General features: G+C 38.8%; 1 protein-coding gene across 1 annotated transcript in view; it reads right to left on the bottom strand.

The window, feature by feature from the left end:
- Positions 1-27234, bottom strand: part of EIF3H (eukaryotic translation initiation factor 3 subunit H) — a 127614-nt gene that overhangs the window by 68287 nt on the left and 32093 nt on the right. The window contains exon 2 of the mRNA XM_007946856.2: positions 12510-12666. Coding sequence (XP_007945047.1) covers positions 12510-12666 — 157 coding nt within the window. The remainder of the gene's footprint in view (positions 1-12509; positions 12667-27234) is intronic.

Genomic DNA, 27234 nt, shown 5'->3' with positions numbered 1-27234 from the left:
TTAACCATGCTGTGTACTCAGTAAAGAAAGAAATTCACAGGACAGCCTTTATCGGTATTGTCTGTTTAAGTCATCTGCAAAGTGATATATTCTAGAAAGTCCACCTGTGTCATCAGTCACACACTGATGTCTAAGCTAAATTTAGCAGCTATTTAAACTAATGTTGGGAACTACGTTCACTGGTATTTAATAAAAGCATGTTTTTCTCCCCCTAACCCACCCAGCTCAATCTACCCTTTCTGATTAGTTTCCCCAGTCCACATAGCAAGATACTAGAGGTTGTGTGGACTTTTCAGCAGTTAAACAGGTTCACACTATCTGATCTGTCTGTAGGTACTCAATCACCATTAATTTTCTGTTGACCTGAAACTTAATACCTAGCATACACACACAAAAATTTAGGAAACTTTCTGATATTTAGTGTTAACTTCAACAAGCATTTATGTCTTTATAGTAAATGATAAGACCAAACACTAGCTGTTTAATAAATCATGGCTACAAATTGCAATTGCAGCCATCTGTATCACAGTGTTTCTGAAAAAATACTGAGATTGCTAACCCAAAACCCACCAAACCCACTATCATTGAGTCAATTCCAACTCACAGTAACCCTACATAACAAAGTAGAACTGCCCCACTGCATTTCTACGGCTGCATATCTTTACGGAAGCAGACTGCCTCATCTTTGTCCCACGGAGTTACCAGTGGGTTTGAACTGCCAGCCTTTTGGTTAGCAGTCAAATGCTTTAAACACAGCACCACCAGAGCTCCTTGGATCATTATCAGCGACAAGCCTCCTAAATTCTGATGGATTACGGTTTCTCGTTCTGGATTTGCCACTAATTTTAACCCTAGGCCTCTCCGGGCCTCAGTTTCCCATCTCCTGTTGTAATCCACTTTGCAAAGGAGAAAAGTGACACTGAAGAGACCTGAGATTACCATTAGGAAAGCTAGCATTTTACCAAAGTTAACCGGATTCAGTCTGCACGTCCAGATTTCCTTCCTTTCAAGCTTTTCAGAAAGTTTGCAAGACAAAGGATTTTTGAAATTTCCTCTAAAATCTACAGTAGTATGTGTGTACACACATTATTTCCATGTACGTAAAATTAACCACTAATATTTTCATCAGTTGGCCCATAAGAAAAGGAGTCAATTTGGAAAGAAATATAAATCTCTGCTCAGACAAAGGGTCAGAATCCCACTGCTGGTCACACTGAGTGCCTCCTGAGGGAGCAGGGACACATCCCAGATATGGCTCACAGGGGTCTGAAAAGCCACATTATATCAACTACCACCAGAGAAATAAAGTTAGTACATCACTACTCTTCATACACACCTTCACCCTCTTCTAATGCTGAGTGTTTTTCATGTTTTGTTTTTCCTATGTCTTGGTGGTGATAGGAATGAAAGAAATCTAATAATTAAGTAGAAATAATTCATATTATTAAAAATTTCTTAGTAATAGACTTTAAGCTACTCAAGTACCTTTAAATACAGATGAAATAACTGACAAAGAAAGTTTTATCTGAAGTATTACAGTCATGAAGAATGATAAAAATTTTTTTAAAAAATTCTAATATGAAAATAAAAAAGCCAGATTATCAATGCATAAAAATTTTAGGAAAAAAGATTTTATAAAATATACAACCCCAAGTTCTCCAACTACACAAAAATACTTTCTAGATACTTCCAGCCGGTGGTATGGTACAACTGTATAATCTTCATTTATACTAATAATCTGATTTCACTAATGTACGAGCGACTTCCCCCAGAAGCTTCAAGTCAAACAAACTGCTTAGAACAGCAAAGTTTTTAAATAAGGAGTATTAAAAAAAAAAATCTGTAGCAAAGATGGAAGTAAGAAATGGCCAGCTGAAGTAGCTGGTGTATAGCTGTCACACAAATATAAGCTTAATGAACGAGTAATAAAAGATTGGAAAAAGAAATGCAAAGTTAAAGTGAGAGGGGATGAGCCTGAAAGTTAGAGAGGCTTGAGGACAACTGGCGTTTGTGACGTTGTGGTTACTGCCTCTGCTGCCCTCTGGGGTTAACAGCCTGCAACAAGTGCAAATAGCCCCACCTCTGGGCTCTGCAGCCAACTCCTACTGCTGCAGCTGTGGGGAAAGAAATGAGAAGCCTGCCACCACAGCATGTCTCCAAAAGGTCATCAGCTCTCCAATTCTCTAAAACAGAAACAAGACAGATAGTTGCTCCAGAGCACTAGAATAACTCTGTGATTCTCTCACCAATCAGGTAGGGATTAAAGCTGTCTCTATATGAAAAGCTGTCTGGACGTTAGTTACATTGGGGGGGGGGGTGATTGTGCAGGTGAGGGAAGGAGGAGATGCAGTATGGCACCCATACCACAGAGGGCTGTTAAGTCAAAATCACTATTTCCTTTGTTTTCCACTATATCAGAGAGCATCTAAATAAAATGTACTGAATAAAAAATACCGATTTAAAAAGGCAATAAATATCAATCCTCCTGGTAGAAAAGAGATAAAGGTAGGAAAACATCACTCTGAAGCTGGTATTAGGTAAGCCATGAAGAGTAAGCTCTAACAGACAAAGTTTCAAAAGCTATGGACACTTCACCTACATGGAGATGAATATAAAACACAACACTTCACTGCAATTACTAAGATAATACCCTTAACATAAAGGAAGTTCGCAGACTTCAGCATTAGCACCAAAACATCAAATCCAGTTACAATAAATCTATTGAGGTGTGAACCTTACAGATCAGCTAGTATATTTAACTGGGAGGAGTCAGGCTGGGCTAGATAGGAATTAAGCTTGAACTGTGTTGGTTAGGATAATTTTTGGAAAAACAAACAGCAACGACCTTTGGTTACATACTTGTAACTGTGGTTTTTTGACGTTTTAATTAGTGCCAGTGCAGTTCTTTTTTAATGATCATTACCTTCAGGTTCAGTAATAAATTCAAATATCTTACCTAAATTTGTTGTGGTTCAACAGTAAGATAATTTTTATTCAATTAAAATTTAAACTACTGGGAATAGCAATTTAAGGATTATATTTTTAGACTTGGGAAACTTAGGAATTTTAAATACTATTTAAGCACTGTATCCACCTGTAATTTTCAAATCTTAAAGTATTACTTTAAGTCTGCGCAAAATTTGAACAGGTTTTACTTGGCTTCTTTCCAAACCATAGCACTTATGCTTTGGGGACCAAGGGAGGGTACAGCGTAAAGCACTCTAATTTCTTTAAGCAGAAAAATCTTTTACCTTGACCACATTTTCAAGAGTATATCCTTCCATGCATAGGAGGTTTTCAACTATTTTTTAAAAAAACTAAATTTTAAAACATGAAGTAAACACAAAAACATTTTTCAAGTGTTTAAACTGAAGCTCCTACTATGGTATTTAAAATCTTCAGACCCTCAAACTGAAAGAACAAAAAAAGGATAAAACTATTAGATTGATGTTTCATATTTCGGTTTTACTTCTTTTCTTCTAATCTTCTTAATAAACTGAAAACTGAATACATAAAGTAAATTTAGATTTTTAAGTTTCACAGCTCAAGCTATAGGCTTTCTAAGTGATCAAAATAATTTAAGTGAGCAATAATCTGACGCCCATTGTCCTGAGTATGCAGCACTGAGTGAGTAATGTGACTGGTGTAACATTTTCACACTACTACCATGAATAATAACAGACAGTGCCCAGAGAATTTATATCATAATTCAGTGTGCAGATTCTCTCTCATTATCCGCCTAAACAATGTTACATTTAAATGGAAATACTTATTAAATATTTTATTCAACATATAAAATTGAATAAATATGTTATTTAAATATTTTAAATAGAACTCCAGCATGGGTAATAAGTTTCTAGAAAAATAAGCATTAATATTACTGTCAGGAGCCCTTTCACTGACAAGCCTGTAGGTCAAGAACAACTTCTCTCTCTGGATACTGTAACAGCAACAAAATTTGAAAGTATTATCAAGAAACGTAATTATCTCCAACCAACAAAGGTTCCAAATTGAATATATATTATATAGAGATATTACATATTTAAATAGTTCTATTCTTTACTTCTAGAAATGCTTGTAGTATTGACAAGGGCTCAGAAAGAAGAATAATTGGAACAAACTCTTTTAACAATTACTTAAAATTGCAACTGACATCCACCTACAAAATCAAACTTCACCTCCCCTGTGAAGTCATCTCCCAAAAGAGATTAGTAACTCATATCTGGGTGTCCCCATCATTTTTTCCTGTTTCACTCTCGATTTGTATCAATCCTGTTTCACAACTCTTTATTCACACCCTTGTCTCTCCCACTTAAAATCTTTCAAGGCAGTAACAGTATTTGGTATCTTTATATCTTTTTCACCACCTACTTAATGTAATTTGCTGGATAAATGCTGAAATAACTTACTGTGGACTTTTTTTTTTCCCTGAGATATTTGAAACATTTTACCATTCCTCCACTTAACAAATTGAGCTCAGTAAGTAAAGCTCACCCTTGAGATACCCCTTCAACTAACTTTATGGCAATAAGTTCAAAACAGATCCCAACACTGTATCTATGCATGTGTATGTGTGTGTGCACATGTATGTGTATACATACACACACACGTGTGTGTGTGTATATATACATATATATATACGCGCGCACACACACACGTATATATATATATACACACACATATATATATAATTTCCCCAGATAATTCTACCATGAGAAGCTCTTTAAAGAAAACAAGAACACAACAACAGAAACAGGAAATTGACTTTAAACGAATCTGTGGAACAGATTACAATAAGCACTGACTACACATCCAGATGGAATAATACAAAATAATAAAAATTATTTCTCTTCACAAAATGTCCCCCGTCTAAAAAATATGAAAAGCTTTCTCTGTCCTCACTCAGCTCTTTCCTAAACTCAAAAGCAGCACAAAGCCGAACCAGTAACCGAAAGCTAATTTTCAAGCAGTTCTGCCCTGGGTGTGGGCTGCAGACAAACTAAGAATAAACAGAAGGAAGGTGAGAATTTAAGAAGCAAGTCATCAAGCAGAGATTTTCTGTAACATAAAATACAGCTTACACACCTCGAGAGGACTGCAAATTATACAACTATACAAACACTCCTTCCAAACCCAGTGATAAGAAAGTAACACCTATGCTTTGAAAAATTACTCTGAATACATCTTATTTTAATTACATTTTGGCAATTCATATTTTAGCCTTTGCAAAGTCTGTTTAAAATTCCACAGCACTGCTTTTCTTTTTTTGAAAGCTTAATGGTAACAAAATAATTGTGTAGAAGTCTACACAAGTACTTCTCTCTCTGACACCGAACTTGCATAATAAAAAAGAAAATAATTTTCAAGTAACAATTTTCTCCTACCAAAAATGAACACAAAAACTAAGAGCCACACGTGCGTGCGTGTATGCATCACTTAGACGTGTGGAACCCGTTCAGTAATCACACACACTGCACACAGTAATACCGTCTGAGGTGTGTGCATCACTTAGGCGTGTGGAACCCGTTCAGTAATCACACACACTGCACACAGTAATACCGTCTGAGGTGTATGCATCACTTAGACGTGTGGAACCCGTTCAGTAATTACGCACACTGCACACATTAATACCGTCTGAGGTGTGTGCATCACTTAGACGTGTGGAACCCGTTCAGTAATCACACACACTGCACACATTAATACCGTCTGAGGCAGCTAGGCATCATTTCACTCCTCCAACGGCACTGCAGGAGCACAATGTGGTGTTCATAGTTCATTTTGCAATGAGCCTGTTTTAAAAGCCACGGATCACCCTTTGTGACCAACTTAAAGAGCGCAAACTAAAAAATGTGTACACTCCAAATATAAAAATTATGGATTTGGGTCTAATTCAGAATAAAGTAAGCTTCTTAAATCACCTGCAATATTAAACGGATTTATTCTGTTGAAAAACAAGACAGTGAGTTATTGGATCTGTGTTTAATTCAGTGCACTTTATAACATATTTAAGGAATTCAGCTGTATAAAACAGTATCTGAATCTTATCAGATGAAAATATTTTTCCTTTTTTGCAAGCCTCGGGTTGCATGTCTGAGAAAACAAATTAGTCTCTGGTTCTCCTACGCTTGATAATAGTGCCCCCTAATGGGAATTTTAATATGAATTTTTCTACTCAGTTTTAAAAAGAATATATTCTCTAACGTAAGCAGTTATTCACTTTCAACTAGAATGTAAAATCTGTTATATGAAAGTATATGAAGATTTAAATCTCTCACAGGAGAGTTACCACATCTGTAAAAACAAATGGTAAATTAATGGAGAGAAACTTCATGCCCAATAGTTTTTCCAGGTTGTGAATCATCAAACTATCCTAACATAATCCAAGGTGGTACTACCAACCAATTTAATCTTCTAAGAAAAATATTTTTCTTGCTATATTTTTAATACTAAGTGAATAACTAATATGCGCTAAATGAAAGACACAAAACCCAAAACCCATTGTCATCAAGTAAAATTCCAACTCATAGTGACCCTATAGGACAGAGCAGAAATGCCCCATAAAGTTTCCAAGGCTGTAAATCTTCATGGAAGCAGACTGCCACATCTTTCTCCCACTGAGTGGCTGGTGAAGTTGAACCACCAACCTTTCGGTTAGCAGCCAAGCACTCAAGCACCATGCCACCAGGGAAGTTAAATTACTTCAGGTCACACAGCTCCTAAGTATAGAGCTAAGATTCCTAACCAAGTTTCCTGGCCTCATTTGCTGTTGTTGGGTGTCATGAGTTGATAGAGGAGAATTGTCCTACTGGGTTTTCTAGGGTCACTCTGAGTCAGAATCAGCTCAATGGCAGTGAGTTTGGTTTTGGAATCTTTACAAGAGCGGATCGCCAGGTTTCTCCTGCAGAGTTGCTGGCAGGGTTCAAACTGCACCACCCGGACTCACACCATGACCTTTCCACAATGTCTCGTCACAAGTCTGCAACCACAACTTCAATGCTTTTCTTCCCAATGATCTACAGACAGTTCCCCTAAACATCAGCTACTTAATGCACTATTTAAAAAAGAAAAACACATTAAAATGAAGGCAAAAACTACCTATACTTTCCAGGTGTACCACTGAAACAAACACCCAATAATATCAACATTTTCATTTCCTACAATGTTATATTTCATTGCCCACAATATAGTCTGGACTCGAAGTTATAGTCAAAGTTAAAGGTTCAAATCTAAACCAAAAGATGGAAACAACCTAGGTGTCCATCAACTGAGGAAAGGATAACTAAACTATGGTACATACACACAATGGAATATTATGCAACCCTAAAGAATAACGTAGAATCTGCAAAACACCACATAATGTGGATGAACTTGGAGGATATTATGCTGAGTGAAGTCAATCACAGAAGGACAAATATTGTATTAGTCCATTATTGTAAAAAGTCAAAGGTTTATATATGGAAGGAAATCTTATTTGTTGGTTACCAGAGGTGGGAGGGGAGGAAGGGGAGGAAACACTGTTAGATAGGTAGAGACAAGTATTGATTTGGGTGAAGAGAAGGGCAATGTACCAAATGTGAGTGATCAATATGGTGGCATTGAGGAAGAGGAAGACAAAGAGAGGTGTATGGGAGGTACAGACAACAAATATGAACCCTTTTGCACATACAGTACTGTATTGTCAGTGAAGACAAACATGGATATACATGTAGATACATGGGTGGACAGGCTGAACTATTAGGTATGTCTATGCAGGTGGGAGTGTGCCCAAGATCATGTACAGGGTTGGCAGACAATGTTTCCACAATTGTATTGCTATGTTCTGTAAGAATTTCCAGATATATAGTACAGCTGACAAGGGACAAGACCTAGTCACTTTTGGCCACAGCCAGCTACGTAGAGTAGGTGGCCCTGTGGGCTCGGGACCATAGTCACAGGGGACATCAAGCTCAAGTAGAATAACATACTACACAAAAACATGGTTCCACATCCTACTTTGGCAAGTAGTTACTGGGATCTTAAAGCTTGCAAGAAGCCATCTAGATGCAACGAAGGGTCTCTCCTCATCCAGAGCAAAGAAGAATGAAGAAAACCAAAGATGCATGGAAACAATTAGGCCAAGTAACTGGTACACCACACAATCCTCAGCCTATACGACTATGAGACTAGAAGAACTACATGTGCCCGGCTACCACTGTCAACCACTCAGAGGGGGTGCAAAAACGGCAAGGAGGCCACATGTTCTGACCTCCTCTAATCCCACAAGAGGAAGACAGGATTACCGGCAGTAACCCAAGGCCTGCTCCTACAAGGCCAGACATGTTGCCTCCCTCCAGCCCTTTCACCAACCGTTCCTCCCAAAGCACCCACCACCTCTCTCCTGGGTTCTATAATTCGCTGCAGTGACCACACAGAACTTACAGATTATGGGGTTTATTAGGGAAGCACCACAGGCTACAATTCAAATTCAGGAAGAACGCTCAGTCTCTCTCCCAGCCCACCATCCCTCAGCCAACAGTCTCTCACAGTCTCTCTCCCAGCAGTGTGTGTCCCTCGGTGTCTTACTCAGCAATGCGTGTCTCTTGCGTCTCTTTCCCAGCAACAAGTGTCTCAGGAGCCCGTGTCTCTTTTAGCAGCATGTCTTCCTCAACCAGCAGTTAGAGAGAGAGAGTTCTGCCTCTAGGAGGCCTCCTTTGGAGCCCGGCAGGGTGGTCAAACTAGCCAATCATAGCATCAGAACTCTAAGCACCTGAGAGAGAGTGGTTACCTCCCAGAACATTGTTTTGTGCCACGCCCAAAAGAAATAACCCAGGTGGATAGCTTCAGCAATCAGGAGCTCCTCAGTTGCTCATAGAAAATCCTACCTTGTAGTTTACAAAGACTTATGGGTAGAAAAGCCACACTAAGTAATTTCCTACACTGCAGGGGGATCTATGTAGGAGATCCTGGATAGAGTGGGAGAACAATGTGGAACAAAAGCCAAAATCATTTGGGGGGAAAAAAAAAAGGGACCAGGTTTGCTGGTCCAACAGAGCCTGGTGGAACACAGAGACTATCCCCTAGCTGCCCTTCAAGTCTAGAATTGAACCCACTCCTGTGGCTTCGAGCCAAACAAAAGACAGGCATATGAGGTCACATTTACAGTAGGTAGATGCAGTTCTTGGAGAGAACAATCATGGGAGAATAGAAGGGCTGTGTATGCACAGGGAGACAGCTCAGGGGGCAAAAGCACATGGAAGGATGGACAAAGGGAAGAGGTAATTATGTGGCGGAAGTGGGAGGGGAGCTGTTCCACTGTGGTAGATTATAGTCAATGTCATGAGACAAAGTACATGTGAAATGCTGCATGAAAAGTGAATTTGCTCTGTAAACTTTCACCCAAATCACAAGTAAAAACAACAACAAAAAATTTTTTTTAAATAGGTTCAAATCTAGAAGAAATAAACAACAAACAAAAAGCCACCAATTTACAAGGCAAAGAGAGAATTATCATCTTACTCTTTAACCTATAAGAGATTGGGAACAACAAAGAGTAAGAAAAAGCTATATATAAAATAGGAGATCTCAAACTTTCTTAAAGGGCCATGCAGTAAATATTTCAGGTTTAAGGCTCATATAGTCTTGCCACACAGAGCTCTGGTTGCATAGTGCCAAAGGCATTTGACTGCTAACCAGAACTTCTGAGATTCAAACCCACCAGCCACTCTACAGAAGAAGACTAGGCAATCTATTTCTGTAAAGATTTACCGACTCAGAAACACAAAGGGGGTCGCTATGAGTCAGAATTGACTCAATCGCAGTGAGTTTGGTTTTCATTAGTCTCTGCCACTACTAGTCAACTATGCCATGGTAGCAGGAATGTAGCCATGGAAAATACACAAACAAATGGGCATGACAGTGTTCCAATAAAATCTTAATTACAAAAGCAGGAGGCTGGCCCACAGGTTGTAGTTTCCCAATTTTCAACTCAAAACTTTTACTAATATTTGAGTTTCTGGACCACAGATTAAAAATCTCCACTTTATACAAGGCACCAAATACAAACAACAACAAAAGAACCTAAGCAACTTAAAATACATCATTACTAAATTTATAAAATATACAGTAAGTATTTTACTTGCATAATATGAATGGAAGAAAAGATCCTTCCCTGAATAGATACTATTTTTAGTGGGTATAAAATAACTAAAAAGCATAAGCAACACAGTAGGCCTTTATTGGGAGCTCTGGAGGTGTAGTGTCTAAGGCATCTATGTGACTGCTAACCAGAAGGCTGGCAGTTCAAACCCACCAGCCACTTCTTGGAAAGAAGGTTGGGCAATCTACTTCCACAGTGAAACCGCCTTGGAAACCCAAGGAGGGGTCACTAAGAGTCAGATCCAACTTGGTATCAGTGAGTTTGGTATTTTTTTTTTTTTTTTGGAGGCCTTTATTATTTATTGGCAGGTGCCGTTGAGTCGATTCTGATTCAAGCGCTCCCACGTATGACAGAACCAAACACTGTCCGAGTCCTATGCCATCCTCACCACTGCTATGTCTGAGCTGAATGATGAACCCACGGTGTCAACCTATCTCACGGAGAGTCTTCTTCTCTTTTACTGACCCTCTACTTTACCTAGCGTGATACTCTTCTCCAGGGACTGGTCCCTCCTGATAAATGTGTCCCAAGTACGCGAGACAGTCTCACCATTCCTGCTCCTATGAATCGTTCTGGCTGTACTTCTTCCAAGACAGATTTGTTCGTTCTGGCAGTCCATGGTACATTCAATATTCCTTGCCAACACCATAATTTAAAGGCATCAATTCTTCTTCAGTCCTCTTTATTCACATACAGCTTTCACATGCATATGTGGTGACTGAAAATACCATGGCTGGGATCAGATGCACCTTAGGCCTCAGAGTGACATCTCTGCTTTTGAACACTTTAAAGAGTTCTTTTGCATTAGATTTGTCCAATGCAATATGTCATTTGATTTCTTGACTGCTGTTTCCACAGACATTGATTGTGAATCCAAGTAAAATGAAATTCTTAATTTCAATCTCTTCTTCCTTTACCATGATGTTGCTTAGTGGTCCAGTTGTGAGAATTTTTATTTTCTTCACATGGAGGAATAATCCATACTGAAGACTGCAGTCTTTGATCTTTGTCAGGAAATGCTTCAAGTCCGCTTTCCTTTCAGCAAGCAATTTGTGTCATCTGGCCTTTAGTATGATTTAAAATAACATACATATGTTCATATTCTATACTTAAAATTTTATAAAACAAAACTAATCACCTAGGAAAACCGTGACAGAACGTAAAGTGTTCTGGAACGAATTCTACTCCCAATTGTGCCATCATCCCAATAACTGAACAAGTCATTTCAAGTGAACTTCTCAAACTCCTTGCTGGTACACCAAAGAAACTAAGCAGCAATTCTTTGTCTTCCAACTCTAAGAGCATTATGACTGAACTACAATTAAGCATCGTAGATATGCTGGTGAGTAGGGAAAAAGAGATATTCCAACACTGACAGAATTGATAGCAGAGAAATATCAACCTTAATCATGTCTGAGGTACAAAAATTACAGCAATTCAAACTAAAAAGAGAAAGGATGGCCAATAAAAGAAGAGAAAGGAAGAGAAGAAATTAAAGAAGAAGAAAAAAAAATGCATACTAAATAAAGGCCTTAAAACCAAAAAAGCAAATACCTAGGAAGTAGCCTTGGTTAGTTTCTAGAGGTATTAATGTAGAACTGGTTTGCAGGCCAAACTACAATTAATACCAAGGTATTTAACCTTAGCAAAAATATAATTTGTGTCTCTTTTATGTTCAAGGTATTTTGAGAATATGAAGTTAAATGAGATAAATAACGTTCTATCAAAGTTGAAAGTGATCAGTTAAAACAGTGTACATAAAATGAACTCTGGAAGTTCAAACAAGTTAAAAATCATTTTCAACTAGATTAAAAATTTAGGATGTTGACCTTGGCCTTTGGTAGAAGTTTTCACTGACTACAGGCATTTGATTATAAGGCAACTAGACTGTAGTACAAAAATAAAATGCTTTTAAAAAAAATAAAGTGAAATGCTTCTAAAATGCTTAAGGAATCTTTTTCTTGAGGCAGGCAGCTCAATTCATTTCTTCTAAGCAATGATTGGTCAAAATACTAACTATAGAAAGGAATGGATGCTGGAGTCAACGATGACGCCTACCCTTCCTATCACACTTTACAATGTAAGTGATGCGGCAAGCTCAGTGCACAATGGGAAAGGCAGCTATCCACATTATTACAAATCAGAATCACAAATTCTAAACAAGGAAGAGAATGGATACAAACCTTTATTTATATGATCTAAATTCTCATTTCCTAAAATTTGTGTAATTTTTCTAAGAAAATCAGAAATTAAGTGAACTAAGCCAGCCTTGGTAGAGAATCCTAATAACAGATTATCAAAGATATAGTGATAATTATATTAATATCCATTTGTAGGCTCTGCAAAGATACACTTGAGATAAACACCCTTTTACCTTCATCAAAATCGGCGTCATCCTCTGTATGCTGGGGAAAGGGAAAGCAGTTGGTAATTTCAAGCCGATCTTCTACAACCAGGCCCAAAAGCACTCCCTGGACAACTTCAGTTCCTTGTCCTTCTTCTTGATAATGTTTGATTATTTTTAATACCACCTAAAAGAAATACAGAAAGCAGCTTAAAACACATTTTATAGTTTACATTTCCTTTATTTCTGAGAAAAAATAAACCATACTAGTGGGTTTCCAAAACCACAAAATTATATAATAGGATTAACCAAATTTCTTATAAATCATTTCCTTTACTCTTACATAAATAATAAAGCTCACACAGTCTAAATACACATCTGAAACTCTTTAATGCAAAACTGATTTACAAGTCAAACTGTAATAATACTGAGGTACTAACTTTGGTATGTCAAATGTCAAAACTTTATGTATGTCAAAATGTCAACATACAGCACTCATAACTAAGTAGCCAATCAACCCTCAGGTCAAGACTCCTCAAGGGGCTCTGGAACCTAGGAGTCCCTTCAACCAAATCAAACAATACCTCCATATTCTGAGGTTACTATTGAGGGAGGGAGAAAAATTCACTGCCGTCCAGTCGATTCTGACTCATAAGGACCCCTCCTTGGGTTTCTGAGGCGGTATCACTACAGAAGTAGATTGCCCAACCTTCCTTCCGAGGAGTGGCTGGTGGGTTTGAACCACCAGTCTTCTGGTTAGCAGTCAAATGCCTGCAATACGCCACCACAGGGGGTATTACTGAGAAAGTGCTCAGCAAGTAAACCTTTGTTTACAGGAAGGTAATGTCCTAATCTACATGATAAAGCTAGCATTAAGGCCTCAGTTATCTGGACACCTCAAAACAGAACCCTCTGATAAATTCTCAACTGGCTTTCCTGCACAAACCGTATCATTAGCCATAAACAAAAACCAAAGGCACTGCCATCTAGTCGATTCTGGCTCATAGCGACCCCCAGTGGGGTTTTGAGGCTATAAATCTTTACCCAAGTAGATCGTCCCATCTTCCTTCCATGGGGTGCCTGGTGGGTTTGAATGGCTTACCTTCTGGTCAGCAGCCAAAGGCCTTATCCACTACACCACCAGAGCTCCTTGGCCATAGAAGGTAACAATGGGAATATGTATCAAACAAGAACCTGGTTGGTACTGAGAACACAAAGAAAACCTAGGCTTAAACACTACCTAGTTTTCCTCAACCAGAAGGAATATCCAATATCTGGTAATGGAATTGATAGCAGAGAAATATCAACCTTAATCATGTCTGAGGTTTAATATAATGGAATATATTACTCTCACATCTAACATTTCAAAAGATAAAGGAGGTAATACTGTACATGGCTGAACAGATAATTAATGTGAAAATTTACAATAGTAGAATCATTAATAATTACTACAACATGGAGTAGTTAATATAATCTAATCACTGAATAGTAACAGGTTCCTTGTGTTAAGCACTATGTGCCAGGCAATATCTAATGTACTATCAAATCACATCATTCTCACAATCCCCTTCTAAATTATTATACTCATTTTACAGATAAGAAAACTGAGACAGAGAAAATTTAAGTAAAGGCTAAAGGTCACACATCTAGGAACTGATGGAGCCAAGATTTAAACCCTGTCAAATTCTAAAGCTCATATGTTTGCTTCAATGTCAGTAACAAGGATCAGATCAGTAACTCAATTAAGAATTAAAATGGTGAGTGATGAGTAGACACAAAAAGACTTCACATGGATAAGACACAGATTTCCTAAGGACAGCAAGCAACCAGCAGGGAGAAGTGCTTATTACCAAGGAGCACCAACTAGTAAGACTGGCAGACCTTCAGTACAATGAAATGAAATGAAATGAAGTGCACAGATCTTACAGATTCTTGTACAAGGTACCTCTCTGCTTCTTGAAAGGCATAAAAATAGGCTTCAGTCATGCAGGTAGGTACAAGTATGAGTCCTAGGTCCAGCATTTACTACCAGTAATCTTGGGAAAGCTATTTTATCCTCATCATCTTAAGTGCCAGACTTCTAGTGTGCAAATGAAGCTATTTCATAGCTTTGCTGACACTACTAAAAATAAGAGAACGTACAGACAATAAGGAGCTCTGGTGGCACTGTGGTTAAGGCACTGGGCTGCAAACGAAAGGGTTGGCAGTTCGAATCCACCAACCGCTCCACAGGACAAAGATGAGGCATTCTGCTTATGTAAACATTGACAGCCTTGGCCCAGCTACCACACTGTCAACCACTCAGGAAGTGATCAGTGCAGGAGATCCTGCATAGAGTGGGAAAACAAACTTCAAAATCATAAAGAAGACCAGGTTTACTGGTTTGATAGAGCCTGGTGAAACCTTCAAGACTATGGCTCTTAGTTACTTACCTTCAGGCCTGGAACTGAACTCACTCCCATGGCTTGCAGCCAAACAATAGGCATATAGGGTGTAGATTTACACCTGGTAGATACACTCCTTAGAAAGATCAATCATGGGAGAATAGAAAGGTAGTATTTACACTCAGGAATTAACCAGAAGGGACACAAGGAAGAGGTAACTAGAAGGAGGAAGTGAGAAGAGAGCTGTTACATTGTGGGGAATTGTAGTCAACGTCATGAAACAAAATGTATATGAACTGCTGTACAGAAAACGAATTTTCTCTGCAAACTTTCACTCAAATCACAATAAAATTAAAAAAAAAAAATTTACAGCCTTGGAAACCCTATGGGGGTCACTACGAGTCACAATTAACTCTATGGCAGTGGGTTTGGTTTTGGGGTACAGAAAAAACTTCACACAGCGCTTGCCAAGAAGTATGTGCCCATGAATGATCACTATTACTGATGCTGTCAATCAAAAGAAAGCAGAAATACTCTTTAGCTCCTGCTCAACTTACCTTTCTACCAAGGAAAGTTTGAAAGGTAGTACAAACAAATCAACCAACTCTAAATGATTTCAAATCACCTAATTTAGTCTTCGGAAGGAAGGCTGGGCAATCTACTTCCACAGTGATACTGCCTTGGAAACCCAAGGAGGGGTTGCTATGAGTCGGGTCCAACTCGGCAGCACATAACAACAATAGTTTAGTTCCCTAGGTTCCTGATAGTTCACACTTAACCCTATTGATGAAATCACTGAACTACAGCTGAAATTAAAGTGAATGAGAAATGCCAGAAGACACATACACTTATTGCGTATCTTTTATTATTATTATTATTGCATATCTTTGGAGAAATCTTTGGCGGTTCCTACACATGCAGAAACCAATACTGATAACTAAGACTCAGCATGGTTTCACAAAAAAGTCAGGCCAAAAGAATTTTCATTTCCCTTTATAAATAAAATAGGAATGAGAAAAAAAAAATTTAAAGATCAGTTATCACAGTTCAAAAGATCTTATATTAAAACAATGCCTAAACTTTTAAAGGGATTAGTGGAGTAATGTGACCAAACCGCACATCAGGCTTTGTGTCTGTCCCAAAGGCCAATGCAATTTTCTGTAGCATGAACAGAAAGAGCATTCCAAACAAGCAAGCATCATCATGATCTTACTCTTTACAGCATCCCTGAATGGCTGTGTTCAGTTCTATAAAATGACCAAAGAAGAAATTTATCAGCAAAAGTACTTAACCGAGAGAGAGAAAAAGCACAGCAATTTGAGTATTTGCTATAGACAAATCAATGTAAATAAGTGTACGTAGAAAAAGAGTAATTTTAAGAGAAAGCTGAAAACCTTGTGATGAGACTAGTTCAATGCATTCAAATCCCTCTCCAGGCTATGGACACTCCAAATAGCTTAAGGGCTATCAGGCGCACGACGATTACTCTTACTTTAAAAGGCAAACCTAGGGACCACAGGTGAAAGTTCAGGAAGGGAGATTTCAATGTTAAGATGAATTCTCTCTAGCATTCAAGGCTGTCTCTACTAGGAACTAGACACATCAGCCTTTAGGAAGGGCTTAGTGATCACTAAAATAACTCCCAACTTCAGTATTTATGATCTTGCTTGTTTAATATAATCTGATGAAACAAAGCACTCAGAAAAAAAAAAAAAAATAGAAAACCATTATTATCAAAACTAAGCTGACTCATTCTTCATTTTGACATTTTATGATCTTCCTATTTCCTACATACACACTGAAATCTCAGTACATCTGTTCAGAATGTAAAAAAATGGATCAACATTGCAAACTTGAGAGTAGGAGCCATTTACAGGTCAAAAGGAGAGTAGATTCCTGATCAGAATCAAGCAGCTGGCATGCATATGGTTGATATTCTACATGAACAACCAAAAATTTTCTGTATGTATAAAAATGTTTCATAGATTACTGGTATCTATAAATGAGACAGAAGTCTATGTTCTGTTCATTGTCTCCCCTGTAAATGTTCTCATAAAATGGACGGATGGTTTCCTCACCACCACATCCCCATAACCTAACTTAGGTCCTGCCACATGAAAGATGTTCAAAATACACATGAGTGGTAGACATTTACTTGGCACTCACAATTCCTCAAGCATTCCACTAAGTACCCTACTTCAACGACATTAAAACCTCCCAACCACCCAATGAGGTCAGAAATACTGTTCTCCCCATTTTATAGATCAGAAAACAGAAATAACCTGACCTGCCACAGAGGTGAAATCTGACTTCTGACTCCACCGCATTCAGTTATTTCACCATGACTGAGTAACTTTAGGGGCTCCAAACATGTTCTAGGAGCTCTGGTGGCATAGTGCCTAAAGACGGCAGTGAGTTTGGTATTTTTTTGGAAACCTGTTCTAATGACAAGGATGAAATAGCTAGGATGGTGTGGAGACAGCTCTGAAGAAGTCCTGTCACCGGGACTGTAGAAGCAGAGCCTCCTACACGGAGCGTGAAAGGTTAACGTAGGCCTACGGGGTCTGGCAGCTTGAGGCTATGAGGGCATAGTAATGGTGGGCAGACTTTTGTGTGCTGGTCCCTAGAAGTCAAGTGGCATCAACAGGAAACTGCCATTAGTTGCAGGAATGCAATACAGCTGTCAATTCTCAGCACCACTATTCTCAGAAGCCACAAGATGGGAATGTTCCCTCACAAAACGCCCGTTTCAGTCATGCTCACTGTCCTTCATCTTCTCTTCCTCCAACCAACCATATGCCTCTTGCCTCTGTCCATGAAACAGTAATGACATATATTTTTTATTAATCCAGTTTATTGAGGCGATGCTGCTGCCTGTTCTTACCCTTAAAAATAGATATATGGAAAGTTTAATAGTTCTTCAAAAACAAAAATAAAACCCTTATTATTTTTTATACATCACAAATGACTTCAAACACTCAGAAGCTATAAAATACTTCTTATCAGCTTACCAAAATGACCTGGGGAGCTTTATTAGATAAATAAAGAGGGGTCCTATGGTTTAGTGAATGACTTAATAAGGCCTTTCTACCCAGTGTCTCTCTAACTCCCACCAAATGACTAGGTGGAAAGATGCAAATGAGGTGCTTGTGGCCCACCAAAAAGAACGGATAACTTACTAATAATGTAAATAAGGTGCATGGCACCCTTGTGTGTGTGGGGGGTCCATACAAATAAGGTATGTTACTGGTGGTGTTGGTGGTGCCGTTGAGATGCCAGTGACTCAAAGAGACCCCATGTCCAACAGAACGAAACCCTGCCCGGTCCTGCACCAGCCTCACAATCCTTGCTGTACTTGAGCCCACTGCTGCAGCCACTCTGTCAATCTCTTGTTGAGGGCCTTCTCCTTTTTTGTTGACCCTCCACTTTACTAAGCTTGATGTCCTCCTCCAGGGAATGGTCCTTACTGACAACATGACCAAAGTAGTGAGTCTGGCCATTCTCACTTCCAAGGAGCATTCCAGCTGCACTTCTTCCAGGACAGATTTGTTCATTCTTTTGGCAGTCCATGGTACTTTCAGTTATTCTTTACCAACACCACAACTCAAAAGCATCAACTCTTCTTCAATCTTTCTTATTCACTGTCCAGCTTTCACATGCATATGAGGCGATTGAAAATAGCATGGCTTGGGTTAGGCACACTATAATCTTCAAAGAGAGATCTTTGCTCTTCAGCACTTGAAAGAGGTCTTTTGCAGCAGATTGTCAAGTGCAATACAATGTCTGATTTCTTGACTGCTGCTTCCATTGGTGTTGATTGTGGAACGAAGTAAAATGACATCTTTGACAACTTCAATCTTTTCTACATTTATCATGATGCTGCTTATTGGTCCAGCTGTGAGGATTTTCATTTTCTTTCTGTTAAGGTGCAATCCATACTGCAGACTGTAATCTTTAATCTTCATTAGCAAATGCTTCAAGTCATCTTCACTTTCAGCTACCAAGGCTGTGTCGTCCAGGTTTCAGTTTGTTAATGAGTCTTCCTCCAATCCTTGGTGCCTCATTCTTCTTTAAAAATTCCAGGTTCTCGGATTATTTGCTCAGTGGACAGATTGAGTAAGTATGGCAAAAGGATATAACCCTGACACACACCATTCCTGATTTTAAACCATGCAGTATCCCCTCTTTCTGTGTGAACGACAACCTCCTGGTCTATGTATGGGTTCCTCACGAAGACAGTTAAGTGTTCTGGAATTCCCATTCTTCTCAATGTTATCCATAATTTGTTATGAGCTACACACAGTCAAATGCTTTTGCACAGTCAATAAAACACAAGGTGTTTCTGGTATTCTTTGCTTTCTGCTAAGATCCATCTGACATCAGGAATGACACCCTCGTTCCACATCCTGTTCTGAATCCAGCTTGCATTTCTAGAAATTCTGTCAATATACTGTTGCAACCATTTTTGAATAATCTTTAGAAAAATTTTACTTGCGTGTGATATTAATGATATTGTTTGATAATTCCTACATTCTGCCGGATCACCTCTCTTTGGAATGGGTACAAACATGGATCTTTTCCAGTCAGTTGGCCAGGTAGCTGTCTTCCACATTTCTTAGCATAGACAAGTTAAGTGCCTCCAGCATGGGCATTACGTCAATTCCTGGAGCCTTAGCCTTGTTTTTTGCCAACGACTTCAGTGCAGCTTGGACTTCTTCCTTCAATACCAATGGTTCTTGATGATATGCCATTTCTTGAAATAGACAAGTATCACCCAAGTCTTTTTTGTACAGTTACTTTGTGTATGCCTTCCATTTTCTTCTGATGCTTCTCACATCACTCAAAATTTTGCCCACAGAATCTTTCAATATTGCAACGTGAGGCTTGAATTTTTCCTTCAGTTCTTTCAGCTTGAGAAATGCTGAGTGTATTATTCCCTTTTGATTTTCTAACTCTAGGTCTTTGCACAATTCATTATAATAATTGACTTTGTCTTCTCGAGCTGCTCTTTGAAATTTTCTGTTCAGCTCTTTTATCTTGTCATTTCTTCATCTGCTTTAGCTACTCTCCCCCTAAAGCAGGTAGGTATTAGTCAGTTTTGCCACCTGCTAGGTAAGAGAGTCAGGGAGGCAGAGGAAGGAGCTCACAACCATCAAGAAAGAAGAGTGGAACGTGTCCTTTGATCCCTGGGTCCCTGTGCTAAGAACTTCCTAGACTACAAGACAGAGAACGAGAGAGGAAGAGAGAACTGTAACACTGAGATGTAACATCAGAGTGCCAAGGAGAGATAGTGAGACGTGGTGGCAAAGAGAAAGAGGTAGCAGAACCAGGAGATCAGCAGGAAAAGACACAGTGAAAAGGTTGAGTGCCTTTGGGCAGGAAGTTGCTAGCAGAGTGAGGTGCCTCTAGGCACTTGTCAAGGGAGCTACAGAGCTTTGCAACACTTGCTCAAGCAGGGCATAGGCTGGGCCAGCCCAACAGGCTCCCTGAGGGGCCAAGGACCAGAGAGAGGCCTGCCTGCAACGTGGCTGAGAAGCAGCTGTCCTGATAGAAGAACGGTATCCTGAGTATTCCTGAACCTATTATCTCCCTAATAAGCTCCGTAACTGTAAATATGGCCTGTGAGCTCTTTGTGGCCATTATGATGAATTATCAAGCCCAGCAGAGAAGTAAAGGGTGCCGTGGGAGGGACAGCTGGTGTCAGAACTGGTAAAAAGGTTGGAGAGAAGAGGTATGTCTGAACTCTACACCATAGGAATCAGCCTTGAGCTGTTGATGCTGACGATGATTCTCCTTCCCCCTCCTGAAATTAGAGAAGGTCAGAGGGCACCTCCACACAATATTTAGAGGTCCTCACCCTGGCTACATACTACAGCCACCTGGAGAACATTTAAAAGATATAAAAATTAAAAAAAGATGTCAGAAGCTACCCCTGAACCTATACCAGAAATTCAGAGTGAATTAATCCAGGCTTGGGTTGCTGTATCATGGTTTTTTGTTTTGTCCTGGTTTCTTGTTTTGTTCTGGTTTCTTTCTGTTTTTGTTTTTAGGTTCTCTGGGTGGTTTAATACACTACTTCACTTTCAAGCTTAATGAACTAGTATGATGCAGCATTCCTTCCAGCTTGGTTTTATTATAATTCCACAGGTGACTGCAACACACACTGCTGGATGAACCACTACAAGTTTCCTTTAAGACTTCCTGTGATGCTAAAAGTGTGCACACAGAGAAATACAGACCCACAGTGAACATTTACTTATAAAAGTATAAATAAAACTCACTGCCGTAGAGTTGATTTTGACTTATAGTGAACCTATCCCAATAAGAGGATAAAGGAACCCTGGTGGCACAATGGTTAAGCACTCAATTGCTAACCAAAAGGTCAGCAGTTTGAACCTACTAGTAGCTCCACAGGAGAAAAGCCTTACTGATCTGTTCCCATAAAGATTAGAAGCCTAGAAAACCCATGGGACAGTCCTACTCTGTCACATAGGGTCATTATGAGTTGGAACTAACTCGATGGCACACAACAACAACAACAAAGAGAAAACTCAAGCCCTACTTGGAAAAATCTGTACAGTATAGAAACGAGAAGAAAACAGCACCAGTAACGCAATTCAGAAGCAGAATTTGATTCCATGTTTAAGACTACATACAGGGTTGTCATGAGTTGGAATCAACTTGATGGCAATGGGTCTACATTTCCCAAATTCTGTCATATTCTGGATCTAATTCTTAATCTCCTTCTTTTGCCCTGCACAGTATTGTTCTCTGAATAGATCAGAAACCTCCAAGATTTCTGAGTTTTGCAAGTTATCGAGTTAGGCAAATCTTAGCAAGAAACTCCATCTGCAAGACATTGAACAAATGTGCTGTGTACGGAACTTACCCTAGAGGAACCATGTGTTTTTCTAATTATTATTTTTTCCTAATTAATTATTCAGCACAGACAATTTGAAAGAGCAAAACTATTACCATCATGTAATCTCTTATAAAGTCCCTCCCTGGGTGGTGCCAACACTTAACGCATTCAGCTGCTAACCAAAAGTTAGAAGTTTGGAGTTCAAATTTATCCAGAGGAGCTTCAGAAGAAAGGTTGATCTCCTTCTGAAAAATCAGCCATTGAGAACACTATGTATGGAGCACAGCTACCATGGCACCACTGGATCACCCAGAGTCAAAGCTAACCTCATGGCAACTGGTAAACCTCTAATAAATACAATACTATTTGTTAAGGTGTCTGGCCTTAAAAAGAAAGAAAGAAAAGAAAATGTAGCTTTGCCCAAAATACAAAATCTAGAAGCAATAAAGTATTTAAGAAAAGAAGTATTCCTCAATATCACAGGGTAAAACACAAATGAATATATAAAATACCCAAATAAATTAAATAGACCAGAAGTTAGTAAAACTAAAATTTGAGAGTTAAGCATGACAGGCAAATCTTCCATCCTGCCTATAAAAGAAGATATAGGAAAGTGCCTATGACCTCCCTATCAAAATTGTATCAAAACTTTCCATTCCAACCAAAACCAAAAACCAAACTCACTGCCATGGAGTCAGATTCAACTCACAGCAACCCCTCCTTGGGTTTTCAACGCAGTATCACTACGGAAGTAGATTGCTCAATCTTCCTTCCAAGAAGTGACTGGTAGGTTTGAACCGCCAGCCTTCTGGATAGCAGTCCCGGACAAAATTAAAAGTATCCTTTTTGATGAACTAGGATAATTTTCTAACAAATATGATGTCTGCAAAATCCACTTACTACGGCAAGGCTTGGAAGCTCTGCATAGAATTGCCAAGTTTTGTTTACTTCAACCTCTGTCATTCATTCATTCATTAATTCATTCACTCAGAGATTTACTAAGTGGAGGCTATAAACCAGTTACTGTGCTGAGGATGTGAAAATGTATCAAACACATAAATGTCCTCAATGTAACAGAGCTTATATTTTACAACAGTGATTCTCAAACTTTTTGGTCTTAGGACTCTAACACTCTTAAAAATTGAGGACCTCCAAAGAGTTTTAAGGGAGCTATGGTAGCATAGTGGCTAAGGCACTTGACTGCTAACCAGAAGGCTGGCGGTTCAAACCCACCAGCCACTCCTCGGAAGGAAGGTTGGGCAATCCTACTTCCGTAGTGATACTGCCTCGGAAACCCAAGGAGGGGTCGCTATGAGTCAGGGCTGACTCGACAGCACATAACAACAACAACAACAACAAAGAGTTTTAAAGCTGAGAAATGTTCAAAATATTTATTCACTTAGAGACAGCAATAAATGTATTACATGTTAACATAAACTATGTTTTTATGAAAAATAGCTATTTTTCTACACAAAAGAAAACTATTCAGAATAGACAAATACTACTTTTTGACATTTTTATAAACATTTTACATTTTTGCAATACAATGGATTTCTTATATATGGCCTTTCTACCTCAGGTTTACAATCCTGCCAAAAATGATTGGCTGGGCCACAATCTTACAGTGGATTGGTTAGTTCACTATACAAAAAGGGTGTGTAAAGCCACCCGATAGGTTTAAGTGACCTCCTGGAAACTGGTTGACTTCTATGCAAATTATGTGACTGTGGTCTATCAAGGGAACTAACAAGTTCATGGTCTGGTGGGAGAAGCAGGACTTGAAATTGACAAGAAGTCGGCACACATGAGGGCCAACTGCAGAGATCTAGAGGGTTCTGACAACTATCAAGAAGAGCCTGGAGCAGAGCATGTCATTTGGACCTGGATTTCCTGTGCTGAGAACCTCCTAGACATAGGAGACAAAGACCTGGAAAAATGAACCATGAGAGATGGCACAGGACAGCACGATACAGCACAACAGCACAAGCAGCAGGAACCAGGAACCAAGAGACCAGCATGAGGTGGCTACAGTATGTCTGCCAGCCCATGGAGCAAAGAGAGCTGAGTGCCTTCAGGCAAGAGGCTGGCTGGTGGGAGAGTTCCGGTAAGATGGTGGAATAGGCAGACAGATTGCACAGACCCTCTTCAACAAAGAAAAGGGGAACTGAGTAACACAGATACAGAAGATAATCCTGGAGCCCTGAACTTTAAAGGGAAGGATACAAAAGTGGACTAAACTCCAACTAGTAGGAATTACATGAAATCACCAAATGAGACATACGGAGCTGTGGTCTGGCAGCGATCCTGACAGCACAGACAGCTTGGATATTGCTGAATGGTGTTAGGACCTGAGAATTAACCTAAATATCGGCCCTGCTAGCCAGAGGCTACACGGAGGCGTGCACTGATGGATGATGAATAAAAGGGGAAGCAGCGAAGAGGACAGCGGGCTGAGCTGTGGACTTTTGCCTGTCAGGAGGGTGTAGCCATTTTGAATGTTTACAAGCAGTTCGACCATTTTGGATATTTAAAGTGACAGCATTCTCCCAGATTCCAGGGACTTAAGAATAGGCTCCACTTGCTGGGAACCAAAAGGATATTCTGGACACCAATGGCTGGAAAGGTGCAATATTCCTCTTGTTACTCTTATACCCCACACCCTCTTGGTGAATGGTGGTGCAGCCATTCCTCAATCCCACCCACCTTCTGGGGTGGCAGGAATTCCATCCCAGTCTGTGCTCGGATGGAACCTGGGTGCCCTACCCTGCTCTGCCAATTTACATTTAGTTTGTTTTTAAACAATAATAAGTTTATTATTGTTGTCCTTTTTATTATTATTTTCAGAAATAGAGAACACATTGAAAGGGCAAAGGAGTAAAGTTGAATCAATGGAAGACAGAATTAATGAGATCAAAGACAAATACTTCTTTGGAAAGAGATCAATCAGAAAAAAGATCAAAACAAAATGAACAAAGCCTAAGGTTCATGTGGGATACCATCAAAAGGAATAACCTACATGTCACTGGAATTCCAGAAGACAAACAGAAAAAGAAAACCACTGAGAAAATTATCCAAGATTTGTTGGAAGAGCCCTTCCATGATATGAAGAAAGATGAGAACATATCCATTCAGGAAGTCCAACAAACTCTAAACAGGACAGACCCCAAAGAAAATCACCAAGACATAGCATCATCAAACTCATCAAAACCAAAAACAAAGAAAGAATTCTGAAACCAGCATGGGAAAAACGAAAAATTACTTACAAAGGACAACCAATAAGAATAAGTTCTGATTTCTCATCAGAAACTATGCATGCAAGAAGGCAATGGGATGGTATACATAAAACCCTGAAAGAGAAAAATTTCCTACCAAGAATTATATACCCAGAAAAACTGTCCCTCAAATATGATGGTGAAATTAGAAAATTTCCAGATAAGCACAAATTAAGGGAATTTGTTAAAACCAGACCAACCTTACAAGAGATACTAAAAGGAGTCCTTTGAACAGAGAACCAATAATAGCAAACAACAACCAACCATTAATACATAAGATGACATAACCCCAAAACCAACACAGCTATGGACATATCCAAAGTAAAATAAGCTCACAAGATTATAAACAGGGAACCAGAGATATCAATTGGCAAATGAGGCAGCTATAAACCAAAAACAGGGGGAAAATAGTGCAGTTACAGAACTTCTAAATGATGAGGAAGTCAAGAGAACTGCAAGCTAGAATGGACTGTTCAAAACTTGGGAAGAAACTTATAAATGACAGAGTAACCTCAAAGAAAAATGAAAATCTTTTACATAACAATGAAAAAGATGACAAGCAAATACAAAAACAATAGCAACAAAAACAACATGATTCATAAACATAATGAGCTCAGCACAGAAAATTATATGGAACAAAGAAACCACAGACACCATGAAATAACCCATAACAAAATAGCAGCAACCAATTCATACTTGTCATTAATTACCTGAATGTGAATAGATTAAAATGCACCACTCAAGAGACAGAGAGCTGCAGACTGGATAAGAAAACATAACCCACCAATATGCTGTCTACAAGAGACACACCTTAGAGACAAAGACAAAAATAGAATAAAAAACAAAGGCTGGAAAAAATATATCAAGTAAATGGCAACTGTAAAAGAGAAGGAATGGCAATCTTAATTTCTGATCAAACTGACTTTAAGACAAAAACCACCATATAAGACAAGGAAGGACATTATATAGTGATTAAAGGATCAATTGAACAAGAAAATATGACCATAATAAATATCTATGGACCCAACAAAAGAGCCCCAAAATACATAAATCAGACTTTAAAAGAGTTGAAAAGGCAAATAGGTGACTCCACAGTCATAGTGGGGGAATTTAATACACCATTTTCAATCCAAGATAGAACAACTGAAAAGGAACTCAACAAAGACGCAGAACAGTTAAACAATACAATCCACCAACTTGACCTTATAGACATCTACAGAGCACTTCACCCAACAACAGCACGATATACCTTCTTTTCCAGTGCACATGGAACATTCTCCATGATAGACCATATGTTAGGCCATAAAGTAAGCCTTAATAAATTTAAAAACATTGAAATACTGCAAAGCATCTTCTCAGATCACAATGCTATCAAATTAGAAATCAACAACAGGAACATCAACAGAAAGAGTAAACACGTGGAAACTGAAAAAAAACCCTCCTTAAGAAAGACTGAGTAAGAGAAGAAATAGAAAAAAATTCCTTGAATCAAATGAAAATGAAAACACAATGTACCAAAATCTCTGGGACACAGGAAAAGCAGTGATCAGAAACCAACTGACAGCAATAAATGCACACATTAAAAAAGAAGAAAGAGCCAAAATCAACACTTTAAACCAACATCTCCAACAATTAGAAAATGACCAGCAAGAAAACCTACAGTCATCAGAAAAAAGGAAATAATAAAGATTCAAGCAGAAATCAATGAAACAGAAAACAGACAAAAGAAAATATCAAGAAGACTAGAAGTTGGTTTTTTGAAAATATTAATGATATTGATGAACCACTAACGAATTTAACAAAGGAAAAGAGGGAGAGAATACAAATAACATGAATAAGAAGTGAGATGGGCGAAGAACCAACTGAAATAAAAAGGATAATATCAGGATACTATGAAGAACGTACTCTGACAAATTTGAAAATCTAGAACAAATGGACCAATTTCTAGAAACACACCACTTACCTAAACTAACACAGACTGATGTGGGAAAGTTGAACAGGTCCATAACAAAAGAAGAAATTGAACAGGTCATAAAAAAATTACCAACAAAAAAGTCCTGGACCAGACAGTTTCACCAGGGAATTCTACCAAACATTCAGAGAAGAACTGACACCATCCCACTCAAATTATTCCAAACCCACAAAAGGATGGAATCCTCCCTAATTCATTTTATGAAGCAAGCATAACCTTGATACAAAAACCAGGCAAAGACATCACTCAAAAGGAAAACTACAGA

This window comes from Orycteropus afer, unplaced genomic scaffold (assembly GCF_000298275.1).
Source record: "Orycteropus afer afer isolate SDZICR_OR568_19922 unplaced genomic scaffold, OryAfe1.0 scaffold00173, whole genome shotgun sequence".
NCBI lineage: Eukaryota > Metazoa > Chordata > Mammalia > Tubulidentata > Orycteropodidae > Orycteropus > Orycteropus afer.
This window is presented reverse-complemented; position numbering and strand designations above follow the sequence as displayed.